The sequence below is a fragment of the Seriola dumerili genome, unplaced genomic scaffold, assembly GCF_002260705.1.
Source record: "Seriola dumerili isolate Sdu_G_001 unplaced genomic scaffold, Sdu_1.0 BDQW01000052.1, whole genome shotgun sequence".
Taxonomy (NCBI): domain Eukaryota; kingdom Metazoa; phylum Chordata; class Actinopteri; order Carangiformes; family Carangidae; genus Seriola; species Seriola dumerili.
Genome location: NW_019174307.1, coordinates 11,677,803 through 11,703,698, shown reverse-complemented (window position 1 = coordinate 11,703,698; position 25,896 = coordinate 11,677,803). Strand labels below are relative to the sequence as shown.

The 25,896-nt window shown below is 38.4% G+C and overlaps 1 protein-coding gene across 1 annotated transcript; it reads right to left on the bottom strand.

Annotated features, from left to right (window-relative positions):
- Positions 1-8,714: 8,714 nt before the first annotated feature.
- Positions 8,715-23,057, bottom strand: hat1 (histone acetyltransferase 1). Its single transcript, XM_022741000.1, has 11 exons — positions 22,983-23,057; positions 21,167-21,238; positions 20,972-21,047; positions 18,864-18,984; positions 14,334-14,510; positions 14,054-14,175; positions 13,366-13,470; positions 12,879-12,985; positions 12,142-12,293; positions 11,099-11,215; positions 8,715-9,416 (listed from the first exon to the last, which is right to left on the bottom strand). The coding sequence occupies exons 1-11, from the start codon at positions 22,987-22,989 to the stop codon at positions 9,246-9,248; spliced, it is 1,227 nt and encodes a 408-aa protein (XP_022596721.1). The 5' UTR covers positions 22,990-23,057; the 3' UTR covers positions 8,715-9,245.
- Between the last annotated feature and the right edge of the window lie 2,839 nt (positions 23,058-25,896).

The window sequence follows — 25,896 nt, the reverse complement described above, 5'->3', positions numbered from 1 at the left end:
GCTGGAACTTTCAGGTCTCCTTTCACTTCCTGCTTAGTAAGCCACCACCACCACTTTGGGGGTGGAGGAGGGTTTGCAGGGTGGGTTATTATGCAGGAGGGAGGGACAATTTTTTGGATATGGGTAGATTATATTTGGAGGCTTGTAGGTGGCATGATGGCTTATATTTGAAAACATGGAGTTTAGATGATAAATGATGAATGTCATGCCTGAAAAGGATAATGTGTCGATGGTAAACTGCACACTGGGGGGAAAATAGCAACAAGGCGAAAGCATTTTGCTTCTCAGCACCTGTGTTCTGCTGTGGCTCACCCACACAAGCAGCACTGACCTGCAAGAATCTAAGTATCTTAAATGACAGAGTCAAGAGGCAAAGCAATACCTGTTCATGCATTTAACTGCAGCTTCTGGGAGACCCTGGGCTTTATTGGATTTAGTACTCACGTTCACAAGTAAAATACACTGTAAATTGTTTATTTGGATTCCTGATTAAAAGAGATCTTAGTCACAAATTTACATCAAAGAAAAACTGGAATTCATGTGCATCTCCTTGTACGAAAACTGGAACAACAAATTTCTGCTCTGAATAACAATCCCCAGTTTGTTATGTGCAGAGCACAAACACGGAACTCTGCCCCAGTCAGGTCTTACAGGTCGGCCAGCGGTGCACTTATGGTTTCTCACACACTCGGTACGAGGGGGAATACTTGGCCCTAATTAGCACCGAGCATCTGGCAAATGTCAGTGTGTGTCTGCGTGCAGCATTCCTATTTACTTAGTAAGCTTGGGTTCAGATGGAAAAAACACTGTGAGAGCTTTGCAGTGTTTCAGACCAGGATCCTGGGAGTGTTTTGTTATCCTATTGTGAGTGACATATGTGTAATGTAATAGCAGTCTTCTCACTATCCCTTGATTCTTGTGTACAGTTAAGGTTTACTGGGCATTTCTCATTCTGTTGTACATTGCGTGCACCCCCACCCACATATCCATTACTGTGTTATAGTGTAGGAAAAATACACTTCATATGGATTTGTTTAATTCAACGGAGAGGCCTTTGCTACTGATTTTGAGTTTGTCATCAGTGGAATTGAGAACAAAATGACTCCTCCTTTGAGGGCTTCATACCACTGTTGTCTGCATCTATTACTTCAATCATTCAGTATTAAAAGGATCATGTTCCCTGTCTGTTTGCCCTCCAGCCAAATAATAGTTTAATCATTTCTTGTGATTCTGGTTTGCAGTTGAAATGAGTTTAAAAATTGCACATAATCTGACTGGAAACCCCCCCCCCCCAAAACCCAACAGAGAAACAACCTGTCTTCACATGTTTAGTTTCTACTGGTGTTATTCTACAAAGCCACCCTTCCCTTGTTCCCTTGAGTTTTCCCTTCTGCTACTCAGTGGATACAGTAATCATGACACTGTGCACACTTTATATACAAAGTTGAAAATGATCCAGCATGTAAACACCCAGGTGAAAACCAGGCTCCTGTGCAAACAGCAAAGATAAGCGCAGTTCACAGCAGTTCAGTACACTCCCTGTGAAGCTACAGTACAGCAGCAGACAAGCAGAGTTCAGTCCAGTCGGCTTGATCGCAGCTCCGATCTCCAACCTGACAAGATTACACAGAGGCTTCCTGTCTCCTCGGCCCCGATACCATCTCAGTCTGACTTCTCGCTCCCCTCCCCACACGGCTCCGTCCTAGCCTCAGATAGCACCAATTACAGCCTAATGGGATGGTTTTAATAAGGAAACTACATCTAGAAAAGCACATGTTCATCCAACTCCACACAGCATGGCTCATTTAAGAGATTAATACACAGGCAGGCCCTGCAGTACAAGAAACATCAGTCTTGAGAAATAACAGCTTAGTCAAGAAGGTCATTCAGGTGCAGATCAAAACGTAAAGCACACTGTCAATGTTTTCTGTTGATTTCTTTTACAGAAATAAGTTCACAATTAAATCCTCTCTGCTGTGCAGAACATTGACATATGAATGTTTCCCATTCTACCACCCAGTAATTATTCACAACTCATTTTTATTTAAAGCACACACTGAAAATTAGTCCTCCACAGATTTTCAACAAACAGCCTAACACCCTGGTAGATGTTATGTCATATTTTAGTACTGCACAGGGAATAAATGAAAATCAAATGCCACAGCAGGTTCCCGTCACACATGATTACATGTAGTATGATGACTCAAAAGCCATAGGGTCATTTGCATTTGTTCAAATCAATTAAAAAAAGAAAGAAAGAAAGAGGAGGGTTTTCCAGTAAGCTACATCATCTTAATCGGGCTTTAATGAAGGAAAGGATTATTTCTACAAACATGCATCACTCGTGACAAAAATAACAAGTGTTGTCATGTGGCTGTTCACCAACTGTCAATCACGATAACAAAATCCAGTGCTTTATGTTCACTAACTGATCTATTTTCATGCCATCTGAATAGAAATCCAGCTTAATACACGCTCCATTTGAACTGCACCATGATCCCAAATGATTTCGCCGACAGATGTAATCACAACCACAAGCTCTTGTCGTACACAGACGGAAATCAATTACCATGAATATTGCAAAAAAAAAAAAAAAAAAAGGAAAAAAAACCATTGCACTCACAGAACTTATTCATTACATGCACATCTGCCATTTGTTCTAAAGCAGAATGATCACTTGTGTCTGTTTATTGAAGGAGATTAAAGATTTCCTGTGTGGAAATATGTTCTGTTGAAAGTAAAACCTTTTCAATTGTTGCTGCTATTTTTATTTTTGCTGACACTAAAGGTGATTTACCCAAACAAACGCTGTTTAAATATGCACTTCTTGGGAAATCATGTCATGTTTAAGGGAGAGGGGAACCAGCAGACTGGACTCCAGGGACTTCTACTGCTAAAACTATCAACACCACCACTTTCATCACATCCTTCACTTGAGCAAATTACCATATCAGCAGCATGATCTGAAAGCGGTCCAAAAAACCACAATCTCTGCTTTCTGACGCACAATTAAAAGATGTCAAACTCGGTTTCTCTTACACTGTTTTGGCTCAGGCTGTCAGCGCATCAAACATTATCTTAAAGAGGACTCATTTAGCAGAGAAAAGGGACTGGCCAGGTTCACTGACGGTGAAGAGGGGGCTCAGAAGGACTCAGCCTCGGGGTATGTGGGTAACCAAGGAGCACAAAAGAAATGGGAACACGATAAGAAAAGCAGCGATGGTGGGAGGGTGTGGTGTGGAGGGGACGGAGGGGGGTGTGGGGAGGGGGACTCCAACTTTCCTGCCTGGCTCTCTCCTGGGAACCTGGGGGCTAAGACGCTGGAGCTCCTCCACACAGGTATCATATTCAGCAGGTCCTTCAGTCCAGCTGGGCTCCAGTCCAAAACTCCCTGACTGTCTGCCTCAGTGGAGAGAGGTGGAGGCGCCGTAAGGTAACAGTAGCAGAAATGCCAACAGGTGAAACCGAATATTCAAGTCAAGCTTGATACTGTTGTTGTCATTTCACAGGATAATGGCATTAAGCCTTTCTGCCTGCTTAAATGCAAGTTCAATTATTTGCATGATTAAACATGTTAAAACATGAAGGGGAAAAGTGAGGAAATGCAAGCATTAATGGATGTTACTCCCCCCCCTCCCCGCCCTTCTTGTGAAATATGAAAAGTGAGAGAGGGGAGACTGAAACCCATGAGAGTTTCAGACATAAATCAACCTCCCACATCTCCACTTTGACACAACATAATGGACAGACTGTGTCCCCCTTACAAAAGCACAGTGACTGAGGCCCCACTGCTGGATCCACTGTAATAGCCTCGACTCCGGGAGAAAGTGCCCTGCCTTCTTAAGATTTCAATTCTCTGCACCTGAATGGCTGATCAACTGCAGAGGGGGAATAAGCTGAAATAGATATGCTGAATATTGCACTTCTCAGCCTGGATGTAGCTTTGTTTTTTATATATAACCTGACATCTTGAATAGCTCAAAATCTATATAAATGTATCTATATATCTATATACTGCTGTGACATCTAAAATGCTAGAAAAGACCGTTTTTAACACAGACATGTTCTGTACTTCACGATCAAGGCCCATGATGCAACAGATTTGTAATCTGTGCTGTTTTCAGGTTTGATTGACAATGAACAATGACAAGGAAAATTTAAAAAAAATCTGCAGATGTTCATTTACCAAAATAGTTATTCTCAAAAGGCTGATAAGATTTAGCTCTTGAAAACAGTCAAAAAGGTATTAGTAGTATATATATGATCTAACATCATGAACACTTGTGATGTGCAAGTAATGATTATTTTCATTATGGATTAATCTGCTAATTATTTCTCTATCTTTTATTAATAATAATTTCATCACTTTCTTGCTGATAGTTAGATGACAAGGCTAATACCCTTCCCATGTCTATATGTTTCATATGAAGCAACTTCTAGCAGCCGCCTAGCTTAGCTTAGCCTAGCTTAGCACAAATACAGGAAACAGGGGGAAAGAGTCAGCCTGAGTCTGTCCAAAAGGAACAAAATCCAGCTACCAGCACCTTTAAAACCCACTAATTAACACGTTGTATCTTGTTTGTTTAATCCATTCAAAAACGTAAGCGTAAAAACACAAAATCGACAAACGAACTTCCTGGAGTGTGAGCTGTTTTATCCGGCAATTGGTGTGCTTCTTGGCAAGATAGAGAATAAGCATTTTTCTTAAAATGTCTTGATTTTCCTTTAAATAAAACAATCTCCTTTAAACTTTTGAGTATTTACAGACAGGTGCAATGGGACATGAGGGCCCAGGACAGATTCAGTGTGTGAACTGTTGGGGGAGGATAATTAAGCTTCTGTAAACTCTACTGTGTGGTCTAGAGGAGCAAAAGGGCTTTCACAACCTTCTGACAACTGCACAGAGGCCTGCAGATCGTCCAAACAATCCACATGCGCACTAGTTTGCTCTCCTTGTCCACCAGATATGTGAAGACTGGAGTAGCTGCGTCAACATGCTGCATGAAAACCCGGCGATGGCTCTATTAAATAGTCATGTACTGCTGGTGGAATTAATGAGGCGGCACATAAACTCGTGAGCCTACTAAACAATAATGCCACTTCCCACTAGCAGGTCAGTCGGCTGAGTCTGTGCAGTGCAACGCGAAATGTGCACTCACAGTAGAAAAAGCAGAGAAAACTACAGTGAGATGAGGCCCCTTGTGGCCACGAGTGGATTCAATCAATCTGAATTAGAGATGTGAAGGGTTCCAAGGTTTTGTCTTGTTTCAAGTGGTGAGCAAAAAAATTGAAAATTGACCTGGCAGCCTTCATTTAGTGACAATGTGCTAAAGTATCATAAAGTATGATGGGTATTCATCATAGTGATCTGCACAAGCGGGGGCAATACAGTGGCACAAAGGTTTTCAATTGAAAACCATAATACTCATTAGTATAACACTCAACATCAGCAGCAATCAGAAGTTGCATTAGCTGCGAGAGGGTGCCTGGACAATATTACATCCCTGTAATGGCTAAAATACATACAACACATACTGGGAAATGCATTAATCAGGTCAGCAGGGCCAGCTAAAAACATTTCAAATTCTATATGACAATCTATATACCGTCTCCTATTCAAACAGGCTGCATTTAGGAGGACACTTAAGTGGTGAACTGTTCAGTTTCTAGGTTTCTTTGCAATTTCTTAACAGTTTATGATCAGGGAGGATAAGAAAATAACCACAAATGCTAAATGAAATACAACCCACTATCTATTCTGTCTGGACAGCAGAATAAAGCAGTTAAATAGACAATAATATAGCAATGATTCTGATTTATTGAATTGCTTGTGGAAGGAAAGATTAATTAACTGATAATGGTAATTTTAGAAAATGTTTACACTTCTCAAAGAAGAGCATATGGTTCAAGTCTTCATAAATTGTTGAGTATGTTGATCTCTGCAGTATTTTATATATTAAAACATGTCTTTTACACTCAAACTGGATTATGAAGAAGCCTGAGATTAATGTGGCAGAGAGATTTGGATAGAGAATTTGTGGAAGTTGGGTTCATCTGTAATAAAATTATACATAGATAGATTTAAAAATGGTTTATAATGGGTTTAACTGAAGATAACAAATGTTGGAAATGTAACAAGAACATTTTAATCTTGTAGGGAATGTCCCTTGGTGCTGGTGCTGAAAAAGAAAAGATAAAGCAACCTCCAACAGAATCGCCTGAAATGTGTATGTTAGGGGATAAATCTGTCATGTCAGCAGCGGTGGAAATGGTAAATGGACTGCACTTATATGGCGCTTTTCTAGTCTTATGTACCACTCATAGCGTTTTACACTACAAGCCACATCCACCCATTCACTCACATGTTCATGCTGTGCTTTTCTATCACACACACTGACGATAACATATTGGCAATTCGGGTTCAGTATCTTGCCCAAGGACAATTTGACATAAGGACTGGAGGAGCCAAGAATTGAACCACCAACCTTCCAATTAGTGGACAAGTTGCTCTACCTCCGGCACCGAACATACCACAGTGCAAAAATACTCTGCAACAAGTAAGTCATACATTCAAGTAAAAGTATTAAAGAATTTCCATCAAAAAATACTTAAAGTAACAAAAGAATACCTACTTATATTACAAAATGGCCCATTTCTGAATTATACATCTCATGTAGTATTGTATTACTACTATTGACGGTTAATGCATGACTCACTAATGTTGCAGCTGGTAAAGGTGAGGCTAATTTGAACTACTTTATGTACTACGAGGTAGTTTAATCTATAATACATTAATTATTTGTTGACTCCATCCTGCTTTAATAAAATGAATCTGCAAGAGTAATAACTAAAGCTTTAAAATAAAAGAAATGTACCAAGTATAATATTGTCCTCTAGAGGTATAAAGTAGCATAAAAGTTACTCAAGTAGCTAAAATTCCTCAAGACTGTATGGTAGTAAAAGTACTTGGTTACTTACCGGTCAGGTTTTCTTAAAACAGCTTAACACATGGCGGTTGAGTTGCATCATGGGTAATGTAGACGCCAGGTTTTGACAAAGAAGAACATGTGGAACAAAAAACAAAGATATTTGTGTCCATTTTATTTTGCAGCCTTGGGCAGCACTTTGTTATTTGGATTTTGATAAGTGCTTTATAAATAAAGATAGTTATCATTATTATTATAAATAATCAACATACAGGAAACCTGAGACAAGGCTGATAATTATTTTCTTTTGCCTGGTCAGTCTATGAAATGCAGGAAAACAGTGAAATACTGTATGTCCATCATTACTCTCTGAAGCCCAAGTCAACATATTCCAATTTCTTTGTCTTTTTTGCCCAGTTTTTAAAAATCCAAACTGTTGCCTATACTATCAGAAAAACCTGGGAAATCAGCAAATATTTACATTTGAGAAGTGTCTACCTGTGAATTTCTGGTCACTTTTCTTAAAAAAAAAAAAAGATCAACTAATAATCAATTACCAGCGTTGGCCGGTTTCTAGGTGCCTGAGGGAATACTGACACTTCCCTGTACAAAGGGGGTTAACAGGGCCCAAAAGCAAAATTTTGCCCCGTGGTCCCCTAACGGGTTTATCCAGCTGTGGTTCTGATGCATTGATTTGTATCGTTTTTAGCAGTGGTAGCAACATGGCTCTGCCGGTCCGTCCACTGAAATATCTTTAGTTTTTGATGACTGCTATGAGAAGTCAGACATTCATGGTCCCCCAAAGATAAATCCTCATGACGTTGGCAATAATCCGACTTTTCCTCTAGCACGGAGGTAGACATTTTTTTTTTGTTAATATACAAATCCCAACAATTATTGGACATTCATGGTTCCCAGAGAAAAAGCAAACACTGAACTCCGGACCTTTCCATTTAGTGCAATCTAGTCAAAATTTCCAAACTGTCCATTATTCTTCAATACTTTAGTTTATGACAGCCACAGCGCTATACGTTGTGCTAGTTAGCAAAACATTAGCATGCTAATACGCTAAAATAAGATGGTAAACATAAACCTGCCTACGACATGCCAGCATTATCATTAGCCTGGTTTATATTGCAGTTTTGTGCAAAATAGAAGCAATTGTTTTAGAAAAGTTGACAAAACTCAACTGCCAATGGTCAGTTTCCACTGAGTGATGTTATACTGATAAAGCCAGTTTTTCTCCTCCTGCAATAGTGTCACTCCAATTAAATGTGACGACAGATTTCAGGCAGTCTGCCTCTCTGGCTCCTTAGGGCACGATAGGGCAGGCACCACAACTTGAAAGCAAAAAAGGTGTTTTCATATCAAATTTTACAAAATGTTGCTTTGTCAATAAGTCTGAAAAACCACCTCATGCAAGCATATACATTTTTTTTGCAACATTTGAGTTTTTTTTTTTTTTTTTTTTTAAATCAACGTTTCCGTTACTTTTTAAGTTTGCAGTATCAAATTGCACATTAAGCAGGTTGATGGAAACGCGCCTATTGTAAGGAAGTCAGCGAGCCGCAAGCATGACTGTAAACTCTTAGTTTTGTTTTCAACTGTCCATTATGAAACTCTTTTGAGTGTAAGAGCCATGACGGTCATTTATGTTTACATTGTGGTTTACCGCTAATACTTTTTTTCTGTTTTTTTTTTTTTTTTTTTAATAATCTGAGTATTGTTTTAAATACATATTAAATACACATAGAATGTATGATCTCAAAATGAATGAAATCCTAAATGTCAAAAAACAAGCATTGCTCAGTTTTATTTTCTTCTCTACAATAAGAATCACTCCATTTGAGCAATATACAAAACCAGTTTTTAATTTTCAGTATGAAGTGCTTCAAAACACATTGGGAACTGTTTTGACAAAAGATCTTTAAAAAATGTCTATGATGGAGAAGAAGCAGGGTTTCTCTGCAGGAGGACCTCCTATCACCCATGAAATATTACATGTCACTTAATCTCACACGATGTGATTAAACATGTTGAGACAAACAGGAAGTCTCACCCTCCAGCTGCACTATTCTCCTCTACTGTATCAACATCAGCTGGGAAACAGACAGGCATTTTCCATTGCAACCTATCACTGCTACATCAGTTACTACACATTTGTAACACTCTTGAATTAAAACAGTGATTTTGTCAAATCAGGAGAGTTTCCTTTCGGTTGCAGCTAAAGTCTGTGATGATGTGGGCTTTGTACAGACAGGGCAGACCACCTGTATGTTGAGAGGGTGGGCTCCAGGCCAGCAGTATCTCACAGTCTCATCAGGCCTGTGTTGCAAGCCTCTCAATGATTCTCCTGTAGTCCTCCACGACAACCTGATAACTCTTCTCCAGCTCCTCGTGCTGCGTCTGAGTGTCCATCTGACCCATGTGGGACACCAGCTCCTCCGGCCGCAGGCACTTCCTCATCTTTGTCAGCTCCCTCTGATTCTTCTGCACAACATAAACAGCACAAACATACATCAATGAGGTTATTAAAATGGTTTGTTTATTTCCATATATATAAATGGCATATACTGTAAACCTGGTAATTTACAATAAGTGGTGGGAAATTTTAGCAAGTAATGAAGGAACATGCCAGTCAGTGCAACGGTGTTATTCATTGATGTGTTTTAAAAAAGGTCTTGGACAATTAAGGTCTGTGGCACAGAGGAGTAAGCTACATCAGACTTTGGCTACATAGGCAATACTTGTTAGGACTCATTGTTGGTTTTGGTCTAGTCCATTAAAGGGTCTTCCTGAATTATGAATCAAAGAGTGAAATAAAGAACTAATCATGTTAAGCAAGATGAGGGTATAGATCAGGCGGTGTACCTGGCACATGTTATGAATATTTTATTACTGATCTTTAAATCATTAATAACTTATTTATTGACAATTAATGAATGAATAAATGAACAAATTACAATTTATATACCCTAAGTATGACTTCGTAGACAGTGACAGTGTGGTGAAATCAGAGAGCTTAAATGTTCTGGACATGGACAGACAAGTACACACTCACATTCAGTCCAGTGCAATCTCCTGCTTGCATGCATATGCATGCAGACATGGTCAGTGGGGAATTGGGGGAAAGAGCAGAAATGTATAATCTCCTTCACATCCACAGAGCAGCGGCCTCTGCCATTCAACTAACTACACACTAAAACTCCTCAGGGAAGGAAAAACGGTCTGCATCTGGCCACCAGATCTTTCCTTGCCACTCTCCCAAAGAATTCCTACTTCCCTCTTCACCACACAGGTCTTTTCCATGTCAGATTCTGCCTTTTTTGAGACATGCGGTTACCCTGCTGACAGCAAATTCTCTAATGGCTGGCATGCAAAGTCTCACTGAGCAGCTAAAATACAAAATGTCACAAGCAAACAGGATGTAGGGTCTTATTCTGGTGCACACAGATCGAGCTAGTATTTCCCACTGTCAAGCCTTGTGAAACAATCATATAAGCTTATGATATTCTGTTCACCAAGCTTACGCTACACTACATCTTTGAAAATGAAAGAAAACTTGGCCAGAACAACATGAGAAAATAACAAAAAGCGATAAAATTTGATAAAATTGCAGTTTTCCTGATGAAGTTCAAAAAGCGCTGCAACAGTTACACTACAGAACTCTGAATAGTAGCAGCTTTTTGAAAAAGTGCTTCACACTTTCATGAAAATTATTTTTCCCAAAGAAATGCAAATCCTGACTAATGACTTGTGTCTGAATAGAAAAAAGCTCTAGCAGCAGCAAAACCACAGATGCCTGGTGCGTTCTATTGTGGCTGTAACAATATGGCACTAATAATCTATCAATTTTCATGGGACTAAAGATCAATTTTTCTGCTGTTTTAAGAAGGTAGCATAATAAACAGTGACAATACAGCACTGTAAGCCAATCAAGTGTATGCTCTACCTGAGCCATTTTGCTTCCTACACTGAACAGCTGTAATGTTATGCTAATAAAAGGTAGAAGACTTTACAGAGCATTCTTGTTTGACAGCAACATAAACAAGTTGGCATTCAGATTTATTTCAATGTATCAGGAAATCTCTTAGTCTGCATGCACTCTTTGAACCTCTCCACACTGACATGGTAAGTACACTGCACTGAACCTGTGATGATTAAAATCTCACCCTGTATGGTCCAAACAGCCTCTTCTTCACCTCCAAACGGTACTCTCTTGCTTTTTCTTCATCACTCATGTCTGTTGCTCTCAGGCGTAGAATTTCATACACTCGCCTCGCATGTTTCTATAGATGAAGGGTAAGAAAAACATAATTAAAATGATTTTTCATGTGACTGATATTGTATATGATTACATATTATATAATGTTTTTGCCAAAACAGAAGGTAACACGCTTCCCAGCACAATGGCTACAGGAAGTCAAACTATTCAGGGCATATGATAAATCAGGCCTCTATGTATCTGTGCCTAAAAGAGCAAAGTTTTCTGAAGTAAAACCAACACTTTGTCCACTTACGTCACAGATTCCACACTAAATGAACCAACACGGGATCAAAAAGAATTAAAGGCAAAGCAGCAAACAGAGTTGCTAAACATGGGAATACTGAAAATTCTTATTTTACCAAATGACAAGGGGTGAATTAATCTCAGTGTGAAAGTAAAATGGTACACAAAAGAGGAAAAACTAACTTCTGTTTTAAAATACGTAATAATTAGCTCTGGATGATGTGGTTATTGTAGTATATAAAAAGGCTACCTATATATTATATAGTACAGTCAGTGAAATAGTGAACTATGCTACCTGTTACAGACCTCGTTAATATGTTAAACATTCAAGTTTTCATTTTGTAGCCCTTATGGTCAGCTACCTTTACACTCATCCATACTGTGAGACTTTAAAGCTGCGGTATTGATGCTGGAACTACCACTCAATTGACAAAAATTTCAATAATGATCAACCATTCAATTCATTTATCAAGCAAAAATCTGCGAGTACCAACCAATGTGAAGATTTGATGCTGTTTCTTAATCACTGTTCAATGAATATCTGGGGGTTTTGAACTGCTGGTCAAACATAACACGCAATATTAAGACGGCACCTTGAGCTCTGGAAATAATGATAGGTTTTCTTCCACCATTTTATAGACTCAACTACTTATCAAAAACAGATTAATTGTTAAAATAATCATCAGGCACAGCCTCATGCAGCACCTTGTTGATTTTCAACTTGTCTTGTGCCTCTTTGATCATGTCAGCTGAGAAGCCGAGGTGCAGCTTGTCGACAGCGAAGGACGGGAGGCCTTGACAAAGTTTGACCAGCACGTAGTCTCTCAGCTTCACATAGTTCTCAGAAGGGTCTTCAGCTGCAAACAAATATCATAATACAATTAAAATGAGTTAACAGTGATGCTCTCTTACATGACACACATGTGATTCAGTACATGTTATTGTTGAAATTTGTGGTATGTGTGAATACATGTGTGTGAGCATGTAAGGGATTTTTATGCCTACAAAAAACATATTTCAAATCTTTTCAACACATTTTCGATAAATTGTCTGAGACGTTGTTGTAGACAACAGTGAAAAAAATATTACTCAAGTCCAGATGAACTGTGAACCTTCTGTCTATTCAACTGCTAAATTTTAAAGTTCTTTCTTGAAAAGGATTCCTCTCTGAAAGGAAAAGAGCTGGGATGCCTCTTTAGTATTCATCCTCTGTCTCTATGAAAAGCAACTATTTCGATCCAACTAGTTTCAATAGAGCCTCAGCACATTCTGGTATACATGCCAGCCCTCCAAATTAACTAACCCCCTGGATCCACCAACTGCAGAGAAAAATCATTTAAACTGCTCGTAGATGACACAAGGATTTTAGATTAAATGTTTATCCACGCCTTCTTCAACACAGTAAATGGCTTTTTTTTTTCTTTTTTAAATCAGATGCTCACCTGTGATGTCTTGTACTTTGGGCAGGCTGCAATAAAATCTGTGAACCGCCTCCAGAAGCTGAGCTCCGTGACCCTCTCCTTGGAACGGAGGCAGGATCAACATTTGGCTGATTTGTTAAAGGGCAGAAAGAGATGCAAACATAAAACCAGTGAGGAAACAGCTTTGCTCAAAACCACTCACAAAACAAATTTAAGGGAACTGAGTAGTTATTCTGAGCATTAACAGAAAGTCTGATTGAAAGCAGGAAATAATAGAATGTTATACTGATCCATCAATACAACAAATCAAATCACATCAAAAGCTAATCTATAAAGTTGTTTTCACATACAAATCACCCTGGTTTGGTGATGAAACAAACTCTGGTTGAATGGTTGGCTATATAAGCCAGTAATTTGGGCTCTTTGGGAAGAGGATAAAGAAATGTATAATTTTCCACTCCTTTTTCATACAAAAGAATAGGAAGGCACGTGCTGCCCTGGCAATTACCTTACACGTGGTCGGGTTTTGTCTGGGTACACGTAGTAATTATAAACTGTCATGTAACCAACAGTTGCGTAGAGAGTCTCCCCATCTTTATTGTACTTTTCAAATCTGCAGATAAAACACAAAGGCAAACAGGTCAATTACAGGCACACTCCCATCCAGTGACCATTTTAGCCTCTCTGTTCTCGTGCCCACCCTTCACCCCCCAACGTCAGCATGTTAGAGCAGCCAGGCCCCGATTGGTACACCTGCTACAACCTGAATACATTATGCACTTAATTGGAGTACTACAACTTAGAGGAAGAGAAGGGGTTGGAGGAGGGACTGAGCTCCTCAAAATCACTTCAGTCCATTTTCCCCATTGTCAGTATTAATAGGTGCCAGGGTAAAGAAAACACTGGCAGAGGCTCTTTTTACTGTTAAGACATTGTTCAGTGTTTCAAAAGACAACAGTATTCAATTCAGCTCTTGCCCCTGAAAAATCTGAAAAGGGCTTTTGGCACAAAGGAAGCTCTTGCCTGATCAACAATTCTCCTACGGAGGAAATATAATCAAACTGGCCTGGTAATTGGTCACAAGCGCCTCAAAGGGGGGCTTTGTTTTTCAATGACACAATAAAGGCTTTAGCGTAGGGGTGGGTGCAAGAGAGGTGGTGGTGGGGGGTTTGATGTCAATTAAGGAGGGCACTCACACAAGAAAGAAGTCCCAACGATCGTCGTCTGCATCGATGAAACTGGCAGTCTCAATGAACCACATGAGGAAGGTCTGCAGGCGCTCGTGGTACTCTTGGAATCCCGAACAGGTGATATCAGCCTGGGGGGTAATACAGCAAAAACAAATGTTTGAGATGGTTTAGAGTTAAATCTCGTCCCTGCCATCTGATTACCAACCACTACAAAAAGTTAAAAACTGATAATGAAATCTAAAAGGCTTCTGGATTGCTTAGGTGACGCGGTAAATGACTTTCATACCTTGTGGATCTGGTATGTGAGTTCTCCTGCCTCCTCGCTGTGGACCGTGTATGTGTGAAGCAGGGTGCCGAAGGGCTTGAAATTGGCCTCCTTCTCCAGCAGTGAGATGAAGTCATCAGTGTTGCAGGTGAACCCAGCAGGAACAATTTCCCGGATTTTCCCCTCAACATCATCGGGCTGGATAACACAAAGTGTATGAATTTAGTGATGCAACAAATAGATCAGGTTGATAAAGGACAATCTAGTTTATGTTTGTGAGACATATTTCCATAAATGTGACCTGTGCTATATATCAAACAAATTAAAAAATCTATAGATACTTTGTGTTGTACACACAGATTTGTTGTTGACAGAAATGACTGTTCTTAAATTAGGAAAGTCAGCAAAACAAAGTGCAAAGTAACCAATAAAATAAAACTGGAAGCATACATGTTTTGTGCCAACGAAAAGAAAACCATTAGGCAATTAAAACTGTCAGCTGAGCAGAGACCACAGCAGCACCCTCCCGGTGAAAAGACCACTTAAATCAGTACATTTACTACTTATGTTAAGCCATGAATATGTGATGAAGTTGCCACAATAAACGCATTTATGCTTCTCACTGGGAAATAAAATCTTATGAATTGATCTCAACTTAACAAACCTTTGGGCATCCATAATAGAGGCCTCTCCTCTAATCCTGCCAAGTGAACCCAATCAAATGAATTTGCCCCTGCGTTTTCAAAGAGCCTCGGAGACAAAGAGGCCCTACCCTTGGACTTTTTACTCAGTGCAACGTGTGGTTAGTTCAGCTGTAATGTTTGCATTGTATCCATTTCCACAAGGATTGACATGAGAACACTTTGCTAAGCAGCCCTTTCACACCATTTACATGTGTGATGGGCATTATGTCGGCACAGAGACCCTTGCTGCTCAGCATTGAAAACTGGGAAATGAAGAAGGTCTGAGCAAAATGCACTACAAAAGGCTAATACAACATACTGCTAATTCCCCGCTTTCAGACATCAGCTAATATCTAACTGGAAGTAATGCACCTGCAGCTGAATGCCTCTTAACCATTGTAATTGTTCAGCCACATTTCTAAGGAACAAGGAGCATACTTAAAAGGCCATGGACAAACAAGTCCCTTTATTCTAGGCACTCTCCTACATACTAGACACTAAATTGCACAGCCTTCCAGAATAGATGCCTTAGTTTGGCATGAATATAACTTAACAATCTACCTTTAGAACATTTTGTTAATGTCTTTGATTTCTAACAATAAGCACAAAAGGAGTACAAACTATCTAATTTGTTGTGTTGTTGTTATTTCATCTCTTTAATCTACTCCAAAGATTATACTACATTCAAGATTCACAGTTAATCTCGTGTATAATTTTTGTGCAGTATTAATTTAAAATGTTTAAGTTAAAGCATGTTTACACATCCACATATAACCACTATACACATTCAGGAGTATCCTCCAGTTTGCGGTCCATGTGCACAAAGAGTGTGGCACCAAAATGAGCGTTTTCCGTGAGAAGTGCAGTAGTACGTGTTTTTTGGCTGATTTAAAGGGGAGAAGGTGATTTTTGATGAGAGTCTTGTATCAACGTGGCAGCTGCATAAACTCCATCTCTGCCTCCCCTCGTCTCCTGCTCTCTTCTGTCACCAGCTGCACCGCACCCCGTACGTCCACATGCACTCAGAGACAAACACTCTTCAGATGCAGCCTGAACTCTGCTGCTCCCCTCACTCTCTACCTCTACACCAGCTGCACTCAAACCCTTAACAAGGTGAACACTCAGGGGTCAACGCTGAACACTAAGTAGTGGCACACAGAGACAGGAAGCCAGCCATCACGTTTCAGTTTGAATATCAGCTTCAAACTACATTCTCTAAAAGTCTAATGGCTTTCTTTACTTATAAAAACTGTGAATTGGTTGCCATGGTATTTTTTTTTTTTTTTTTTGGGAGTTGCCAAAGATGAAAGTGATGTGATGCTCATCACTGTTACGTGAAGGAACCATCACTGTTACATGGGGTTATTCATAATTTGAGAGCATCCACAGAAACACCAAATCCTGTTGAGATCATAGGTTACACCACTGCTCCCACTACCACCAGTTGAAGTCCACATTGTCCAGTATGGGCCCCCCTGCGGTCTCCAGACAGGACAGATGTCCCAGAGTTGAATCATCTGACCTCAATGGGGGCCCTGGCTAATTCTTGTACTCATTCTGCACATTTACTGCATTGACGACTTGAGGAAATATTCAAAGCTGCCAGTGGCCTTTTGTGAAGTCTCAGAGAAGGAGAAAACAGGACAAGTATTTCGCTTTACTGTCCGTTTTTGTCCAAATACTGGCTGTTGATATGTAAATTCTTAGGTCTGGCAATTACTGAAAGGCAGAAAGTTGTACATGCTAAGCAATGCTACTCTCAGGAATACTGAAACTAACTGTTGAGTCATTATCTGGCTGATTAATTAATATAGTAATCATTAAGTAAATTCTGTGTCTCTGTTTAAAAAAACTAAATCTAAACCTATTGAAAATCAATCAAGATATTCACCTGCAAAGATTTTGATTGTCAATGGCTTGAACAGCAATTCCCTCCTGGAAATGTATATACAAGATATCCAACCGTGTCACATTACTCCTCCTGCTGATTCAATCACACAAACCTCTGAAAATCAATGTCTCATGTTAGACTCCACGGACAAAACAGCTTAAAACCCTTGTCTTCCGACAGGGAGGAGTAGGATTAGTGTACTGACACAGGAGGCCATGTTGGGATGAGATTTACTCTAACAAAACTGGAGATTTCTTACAGGAATAATGTCACCACCCAGAGAGGCTCTGTGTTACTTCAGTAAGTGAAGAAACAAGAAACTGCCACATAGTAAACACAAAAGAGGTCTATCTACCCCACTTAAAAAATAATTGATCGCATAGTCCCTTTGTCTTACAATTATGGAGGCAACCACCCAGTGAAGATTTCAAGTGTTTCATTTCAAGTTACAGTTTGATACACTAAACTTCAGATTAACAAGGGCATCTATTGTTCTGTATTGTGATGTGTTGTTACAGATTTTCAACATGTTTGATAAATAAAACTAAATCCTTGCAATTTTCACTTTTGCCATTGCCTGCTGTTAGTTTTTCAAAAAGACAAATTATACGCAACTATGGGTATCAAAAACTAATATTTTCTCAACTACACTCAAAATACCTCAGAAGTGTTTTTGTTTTCTTCAGATTACCAATAATATATAAAATTTTTCAATAGTGAATGACAGTGGAGGTAAGTAGGCTGTTTTGGCAGTGATCTACAGGATGTGGATATTCTAAGATTTAGTGTATTATCAATAATACAATAGTTGTGGACAAAATATTAGAAAAACTTCTTCTCATAATGCAATACAATTCAACACCACCACAAACTGCAGCCTCCAAACTGGAGACACCCAGTTGAAGCAATACCTCCCTAAAACAGTTTTGACAAAAACTGAACACTATAACCTTCGTGAGGGTAGGATTTATTGCAGGGTTGTATTATCCTGCATTAGCTGTAGGGGTTGGTGTGTTTCTGCTGATGTGTAGTGTTTGGCTTATACCAAATTTAACATTTTTAGTATGCTATCCAAAAAGCTCAATTCAGGTCTCAGACCATAGAGCCATCTTCCACTCTGAAACACTCAGCCAACAACTGTTTAATTCTCTCTCTCTGCCATTGTACCCTGTAGCCTGTTCAGAAAGTCCACAGACCTAATGATAGCCCTAATCACCGATGTCTTCCTCGAACAGACAGCATGCTTGAGACAAACTACAGCTGTGCAATATTTTTTCTACTTATCTTTAATTATTGATCTCACAGTATTCTGAAATTTGTCTTGTATATTCCCCCTGATTGTTGTTCCAACATCAACCTCCCACTGAATTCCTGTTATCAGCCACTGGATGAATGAAAATCCAACATTCACCCATTGTTACGCTTTAGTTTTCCCAGCCAACTCCTGAGTTAAATATCTTGGTCTTTAGCTTCTACATGCTTGACTTGACTTTAAGGATTGGTGTGAGTCACCTATTTTGACTTTAACTAAAAAATCATTAGTTTTCTAGTTGTGACATCACACAGAGAGGCGATTAAGTATGGCTTGTTTCAAAGATGAAAAATGATTACCTCAACAACTCATTTGGTACCAGTGTTATGATTTCCTGATTCAATATCACTTAAAATACATCACTACAAGACAATTCTTGTTTTCCATAATACCTCCTCTTTAAAGCATAATGGAGAAACTATTATAAAAAACAATATTTCAGCAGGAGGCAGGATATTTTCACAACACCTTGATGTTTGTGCATGTCTTCATACTGGTAGACTGATGATAAACAATCAGCACAGGATAGTTACCAATCACTCTCAAAATAACACTAGAAAATGACAAACAAGCACAGAAAGCAGTGATCTTGCAACAGTACTAATAGTCACACTGAAAAGCGCTACAGCTTGTAAATTGTAAGAATAAAGCAATGCATGTCCTACCTCCACACAATCGAACGTCTCAGTAACTTTTGAGGAGTATTTCACTTTGAAGAGGGTGCTCAGGTTTCCAGCAGTGTAGAACAGCTGTATCTGAAGACCTTTGTATCCAAAAGCAACCTCACTGCAGACAAAGCGATTGAAATCATTAAAAGCCCTTGTTAAATGACACATTTTTAAAACTAAGACAGTGACTTGCAAAGGGAAAACAATAAAGAAGCCAATTTATGTAATGTGCAGTCTAGGATGAATTCATATTAGGGGGCACAAAACAAACATTTGATTATTCTTATTCAATGAAACATTTAAATATACAACTGGAGTGGATGATAAATGTTTATTGTAGGTCTGGCCATTTCACTGTGTTGCATTGTTTCTATCACCATTAGTTCACTGGCAGTTTATAGCGAAATAGATTTCATCATTATGCAACTGTGTGATTGAGCTTTACTAGCAATTACACTTGCTGAAATAATTAATGCCCCAATTACTGAGTTCCCTTTGAGCTGATTGCAGCAAGTGCAAAAATAACCAATCCTAGTTTTGACTAATTTGGAAATGCAATTTAGAGCAGAACGACAGCCTGCTGTAAGCCTACACACAGACACAGGTGTCACTGCCAACAATTTAGTCTTGCTCAGGATCAATAGCAATGGTGCTCTTGTGTACCACATTAGGACAGCTTTTTGTGAGGCTAAAATAACATGCAAGACAGGCTACTTTTCACATTCACATGCAATGGCCCCTTGTGTATTTGACACACCAAACTTCACATCATGACCTCTATCAGGAACGACTATGAGAAAGTATTACATATTGGTAATAAAATAAAGTACTAAGTCAGATTTGTTATTGAGGCCTCAGAAAAAATATGAAAATACAACATATGAATAAATCATGAGACGACCGAAACATACAGATGGCTGACAAATTAAAGTAAACCCTGAATAAATGAGTGCAATCATAACAAATGCAGATGCTTCCATACAGGGAACAGGGGCTCCTTTACCACCACATTCAGTCACCATTTAAAATGTTAACAACTGAGTTACAAAGGAGCTTGTGGAGACTATATATGTATATATATACACACACACATGTTCCAAGTGAACATTTTCAACACAGTTGGCTGAAAGCCTCAGCGCTTCAACAAGCTTTATCACCTCCCTGAAAATGTGTAAGTGACCTTGTATCTGTTTGCACCCACTGTGTGGGGAGGGAAAAAGAAGGGAGAAAAACAATGTATATGATGTAAACATATATATTTTGTACATTTTTCAATAAAAAAGTTGATCACAAAAAAAATCAAGCTTTATCAACCCATCACTAATGGCCTTCACAGTCTCCAGATCTCAACCCAACTGAACACCTATGGTTGATGTTGGAATGAGAGAATCTTTCGGTCAGATGTTGTTCATCCCTCCAGTAGAGTTCAGAGACTTAGAGAATCCATGACAAGGAAGCAGTGAAGCTGTTTTGGAGGTGCAAGGTGGAAAAACACCTTACTAAAACACTTTATGTTAGTTTTCCAATAGTTGGTCACTCTTCTGTATGTGAACAGAAAACCTGTAGTGTTGACAGGCCTACTGAGGACTACAGATATTATGGCACAGTTTTCTGCAAATACAATTACATAAATGGAATAGGGATGTTCATTTTGAATTTTTTTTTTTCTGACAGATTCCGACATTCGTTAACTGACAAGATTAAAACTATTTAGAATAGACAACTGTCAGACAAAGTCAGTTAGGGTTAGCCTTGCTTAGCTATCCTTGAGACATTTTAGTTTTAAGTGTGAACAGTGCCAAAGGACTCTTTTCAGCTGAACTTGAATACATTCAAAAACTATATTCAAGGTGGTCTTGAGCAAAACACATTAGATAACGTTCCAGCAAATGAGTTAAAAGGCTGATGATTATACTTGTTAAACCTGGCAGCTCACAAGAATGAATATAATATTTGTATGAATGTAAAGTGAGCTAGCATTGCTGAAGAGAATGCATGCTATGTGGCTAAATATCTTTTTTGCACAGGGGTATGTGATGGTTTCTGTATCATTATAACACGTAATGATGACCCAAAAAAAAAAAAAAAAAAAAAAAAAAACTCACTCGTCTCCAAATATTTGGTGGCTGTACTCGGGGTGGAATGTAGTGCCATCATCATCAACATCCTCTGGAAAGCGAACTGAGAGGAAAATAATTTGGGGTTCAATTAATTAAAGCAAACGAAATGCTACCATAGACATATATGTATATTACCATATACATTTACAAGACATAAAACAAAGAAAAAAATAAACATACCAAGCTTCAAGCATATAGCTTCATTGGTGTCACACTTGTATTCAGCCAGTTTTTTCTCCATGGTATTCACTCCTGAGGACAGACCATAGTTTATTCATCATTAGTTGTTGAGTTAGTTTTGACCCATTGTCTACTTCTCCATTTTATCTCGAGTACAGCTGCAATGACTAGTTGATAAATCGATTAGTCAATCAACAGAAAAATAAACTGTAGCTATTTTGATAATCAAATAGTCATTTTATTCATTTTTAAAGTAAAATTGCCAACTTTTGCTGGTTCCAACTTCTCAAATGTGAGGATTTGATGCTTTTCTTTTTCATACATAATGGCAAAGTGACCTTCTTTAAATTTTGGACAGTTGGTCAGAGAAAACAAGACAAATTATACCAGGCATTTTAAAAAATATTTTTTTTATAAAGTTTTATAGACAAAACAATTACTCCTGTATAACAATCAACATATTTAAATGATAATGAATTAACTGTTGATCTGTTTCTTGCTACACAATACCAGTGGTACATTCTTACCAATTCAAGTTATTCCTTTTCAACAATCACTTTAATTTCAGCAGCATCTTAAGGCAATGTAATCCTTTGCTAGCTGGACATCATCCTAAAAGGTAATAGCATCAAGACATATAGCCATGTCTAGATTCTGAAATCAAAACAATGCTAAAGACACAGCTGACACTTGTTGAAGACACATTTTCCAGCAGTCAAGCCTTTAATATAAGAAATTATTTATACCACAGTGAAGATCCAACCTGATTTAAATAGCAGTGGAAATGGCTTTGCTAGAGAAGATTACCTTCATTCTTGATGTTATCAATTAATCTGCTATTTTTCGAATCGTTTTGTCTATGGAATCTCAGAAAATATCAAAAAACGTCCATCTTACTGTTTTAGGTCATGCTATATTATGTTTTGTTTTGTGTGATCAGCATTCTAAAATTCAACATTCTGTTTACAACAATATAAAACAAAGAAAAACAGCAAATGGTACCATTTAATGTCTCGTATTTTTACTGGAAAATACACCAGAAATGATTAATTGACTGTCAAAATACTTGCTGCTTAATTTTTTGGCATTGGACTGATTGATTCATTGACTAATCAATGCAGCTCTACTATCATTAGAAACATGCAGGAGAAAACACAAGCAACCCAAGCTAGCCAAACACTATGCTTATAGACTCTATAACGTCCTTAACCCCAACTTGTACTTACATTAGCCCCATCTGTGCTCCCCATGGAGCAACATAGAGGAAATAGAGGTGTCTTTGATTAAGTGAATTTCACAGTGTACACCCTGTTTTGAGAATTTCAGCTGCTTTGTGAGGATGAGCTACGAGTAGGAATATACAAAATGTAGTATATCATTCTCTGAAGCCGAAATATCTGTCAAAATAACCTAACAAACGTGCTCAAAATGTGAGACAGTGAGGAGTTTCTTTTAGGTGAGGTTACATTAGCTGTGCACAGTAAGTTAACATGTCGTGTGGGAAAACGCTTCAAAACGGACACAAATATCGGTCCACACATTAAACATACACACTCAACTTGAAGTCAAAGCGTTACATAAATACACAAACACATTGCATATAATGACAGCATGATAGCTTCTGTCGTTAGCAGGCAGGCCCTCAATGCTGTCTTTGCAATGTAACGTTAGCTAGCTTAGCTCGCTATGTTTTGAACCTAGCACATGGCGATTTACAACTCCAGTGGGCTTAAAACAGGAGTAATGTCCGTTCATTGGTGAAAACGCATTAAAACGAAGACAGTACCGTTAAGGAATGAAGCATTTAGCCACTTACCCGCCATTTCTGCACTCTGTGTTGTGCGGAGCTGTGTTGTCCCAAAAGACCCGCGGAATCGGAACGACTTCCGGGTCCTTGTGTTTCCGTGGAAACAGGATGTAGTTTTTTTTATGGCTCCTGTAGACTTCGATAAAACGACCTAAACATTTAGTTTACAATATATTAACTTTGTAATGTGAATAAAAATGAAATAAAACTTTTCAACAAAGAACACACAGGAAGGTGAGTTAAACACTTAAAAACGTCTCTTTACAGACAGAAATGGGTTATATTTAGGGCTGCAACTACAACTAAGGATGAACTAGTTTTATTAATCTGTCAGTTATTTTTTCGGTTAATTAACAATAAATAATAAAACAGTTCATTGGCCAATATTAGTAAATATATCATTGTACCTTGGTTGATAAGTAGCATTCACTCTAGAAGTCTGCTAAAAAACTATGTAGGTAATTTAGAAACAACAGTGTCTTCATTGCATATTTTATTCACCAGACATGGCTGGATTAACCTCCTAAGGGGCCCTGGTGCAAAACTTTGTTGTTGGGTTCCTATTAACCCTCAGTTTTTCCACCGTTTGCTGACATTTTGTACATCGTATCAGTTTATTATTAATGAAAACGAATGTCACATGTGTTAATAGTGAAAATAATTGTTTGTTTTTCATACAACTGAAAATACAAGAAATATCAACATTTTTAACATAGAAATCAATCTACAGGCATAGAAATTAGTCAGGCAACCCTGAAAGTTGGGTAAGGTCTGAAAAGGCAATTAATACATGTAAATTCCTTCACATTGTTATATATAGTACCTTTACAGATTGAGACATATTATGATAATGGATTGAAAAGTATGGTTCAGGTACAGTTACATTTGGCACCTAAAATATAGGATTATAAACCTGAATACCACTGATGCAGCAGAGCACAGCTCTTATGAAAGTCAGTCTTTGCTCTTTTTTTCTTTTTAATTTCCTTCCTCTTATTATTAGAAATATGGTGAAATTAAAGTATTTTAAAGAAAACTTGTAACTATGATCACTGTGGGAAAACAACACATTTCAGATAACAGATTCTGCCTGATTTGGACAAATTAGCAAGAAAAAACAAACTTGTCATTCAGAAAGTGGTAAGGTTAGACTACAGGGATATCTCAATAAAATAAACAGAAATTGACTCTCCGGGGGAAAGTGCAATTCTGAACATCCCTCTGAGCCCTGGTAATGCTGTGCTATCATCCCAGCCTCAGCTATTCTGTCCTCCAGGTGCACCAATGAATGACCTACCCAGTCATGTTTAAGCCACTGTAATTTTACCTCTACTACACTGTCAGCACTAGATTATCCCTTTCCTGAACAATACCATACCTTTTACAATCCTTAGGTAACAAATTGTGTCTGCATGGAGGCAGAACATGCTGCTTGATCTCTGAACTTCAAACTACAGTCGTTTAGACTTTTTTTTTCTGGAAATGGAGGGAATGAGAAGATCCCACAATAAAAGGAGGAAATACAATGTTATACTGTTTAAGAGTTTTGTTACAGTCAATCCTAGGTAGATTTTTTTAATACAAAATTCAAGAGTTTGTGTCTGAATTGGCTTGGTGACATGGGTGTGTTACATGCAGTTAAGCAGCAATAGCTGCAGTGGTAGAGAGGTCTAGCCATTAATCATATGGTTGGTGGTTTGATCCCCAGCTGCTCTTTGAGCAAGACACTGAACCCTAAATTGCTCTTCATGTGTGTAGGGAAAAATTGTAAGTCCATTTGGACAAAACTGTCTGCCAGATGAGAATGTTATATCAGAGCAGACACTCAACACAGAGAAGAAAAGACACACACAGTCACGTTCAGATTTTCCTAGTGAGCATGAATGATATGCAGGGTGGTGAGGTAGAGTAAGTTTTACTCTAACCCAGATATTTTGGTGTCTTTGTATTTTCAGAGTGGTTTTGTAGCTACCTTTTACAGCACAGCAAGCTTTTACCTCTAGATGTAAAAACTTGAGCTTGAGAACTCACCCCCAGATACTGAGTAACAACCAAAATTTGTTAGGTGAAGTGCGTTTTGAACTGTGAAGAGACTGTAAACCTATATCTTTACTGCACTACATCTGAAACAAATATATTCCTTTATTTCATTAGATTTATCTGATAGCTGTAATAAGATTATAGTTTTACTTACAAGAATTACCTCATGAAATATGATTAAATCCTGGAGGTTTTGCTGAACCTTGTGTGACTTATATTAGATCGATAATGTTAGATTGTGTCTGCAGTCTATTTTCTCTCATCACTGTAAATTGAATATTTCTGGGGTTTTAAGTGTTGCTTTCATGAGACAACCAACTTGAAGACTTTCTCATGGATTATGGGAAATTCTTCAAGGAATTTTATAAACAATTTTTCAATATTTTATTGATGAAATGATGCATCGATATTTTGAAAAACAAATGTGATTAGTCAATAATAAAAATATTAGTTGCAGCCCTACACATTACACCATTTGTTTTCTGAAGCTAAATGTGCAGTTTTCTACAAGTAAACCACTTTTTATTGCAGTCACTGTATATGTTACTTTTTATGTTACTGTATATATTACTGTAGTTGTTACTGTACATGTTGCTGCATATGGATGTTAATGTAGTATACAGTATGTGGCTGTATGTATGTCACTGTATATGTTGCAGTTTATGTTGCTGCATATGTTACGGTATATGTTTCTGTACATGTTACTGTATCTTATTGTATGTTACTGTATATGTTGCTGTATATTGTATGCAGGCTGCATCAGAGCAGCTGAGTGTACGGTGTCCTCGCCTGACCCCAGCAGACAGGAAATGCTGTAACACATCTGTTGACCAACTTTCTTCCTGCTCTGTCCGGAGCACCTCTCCGAGCAGCTCCTCAGCTG

What these genes read in the sequence shown, in the direction of transcription:
- hat1 (XM_022741000.1), bottom strand. An exon ending in CGTTGGGACTTCTTTCTTGT is followed by an intron (nt 13,471 to 14,053) that starts GTGAGTGCCCTC and finishes TTTTATCTGCAG; the next exon opens with ATTTGAAAAGTACAATAAAG. An exon ending in GGCTGTTTGGACCATACAGG is followed by an intron (nt 9,417 to 11,098) that starts GTGAGATTTTAA and finishes TATGTTGTGCAG; the next exon opens with AAGAATCAGAGGGAGCTGAC.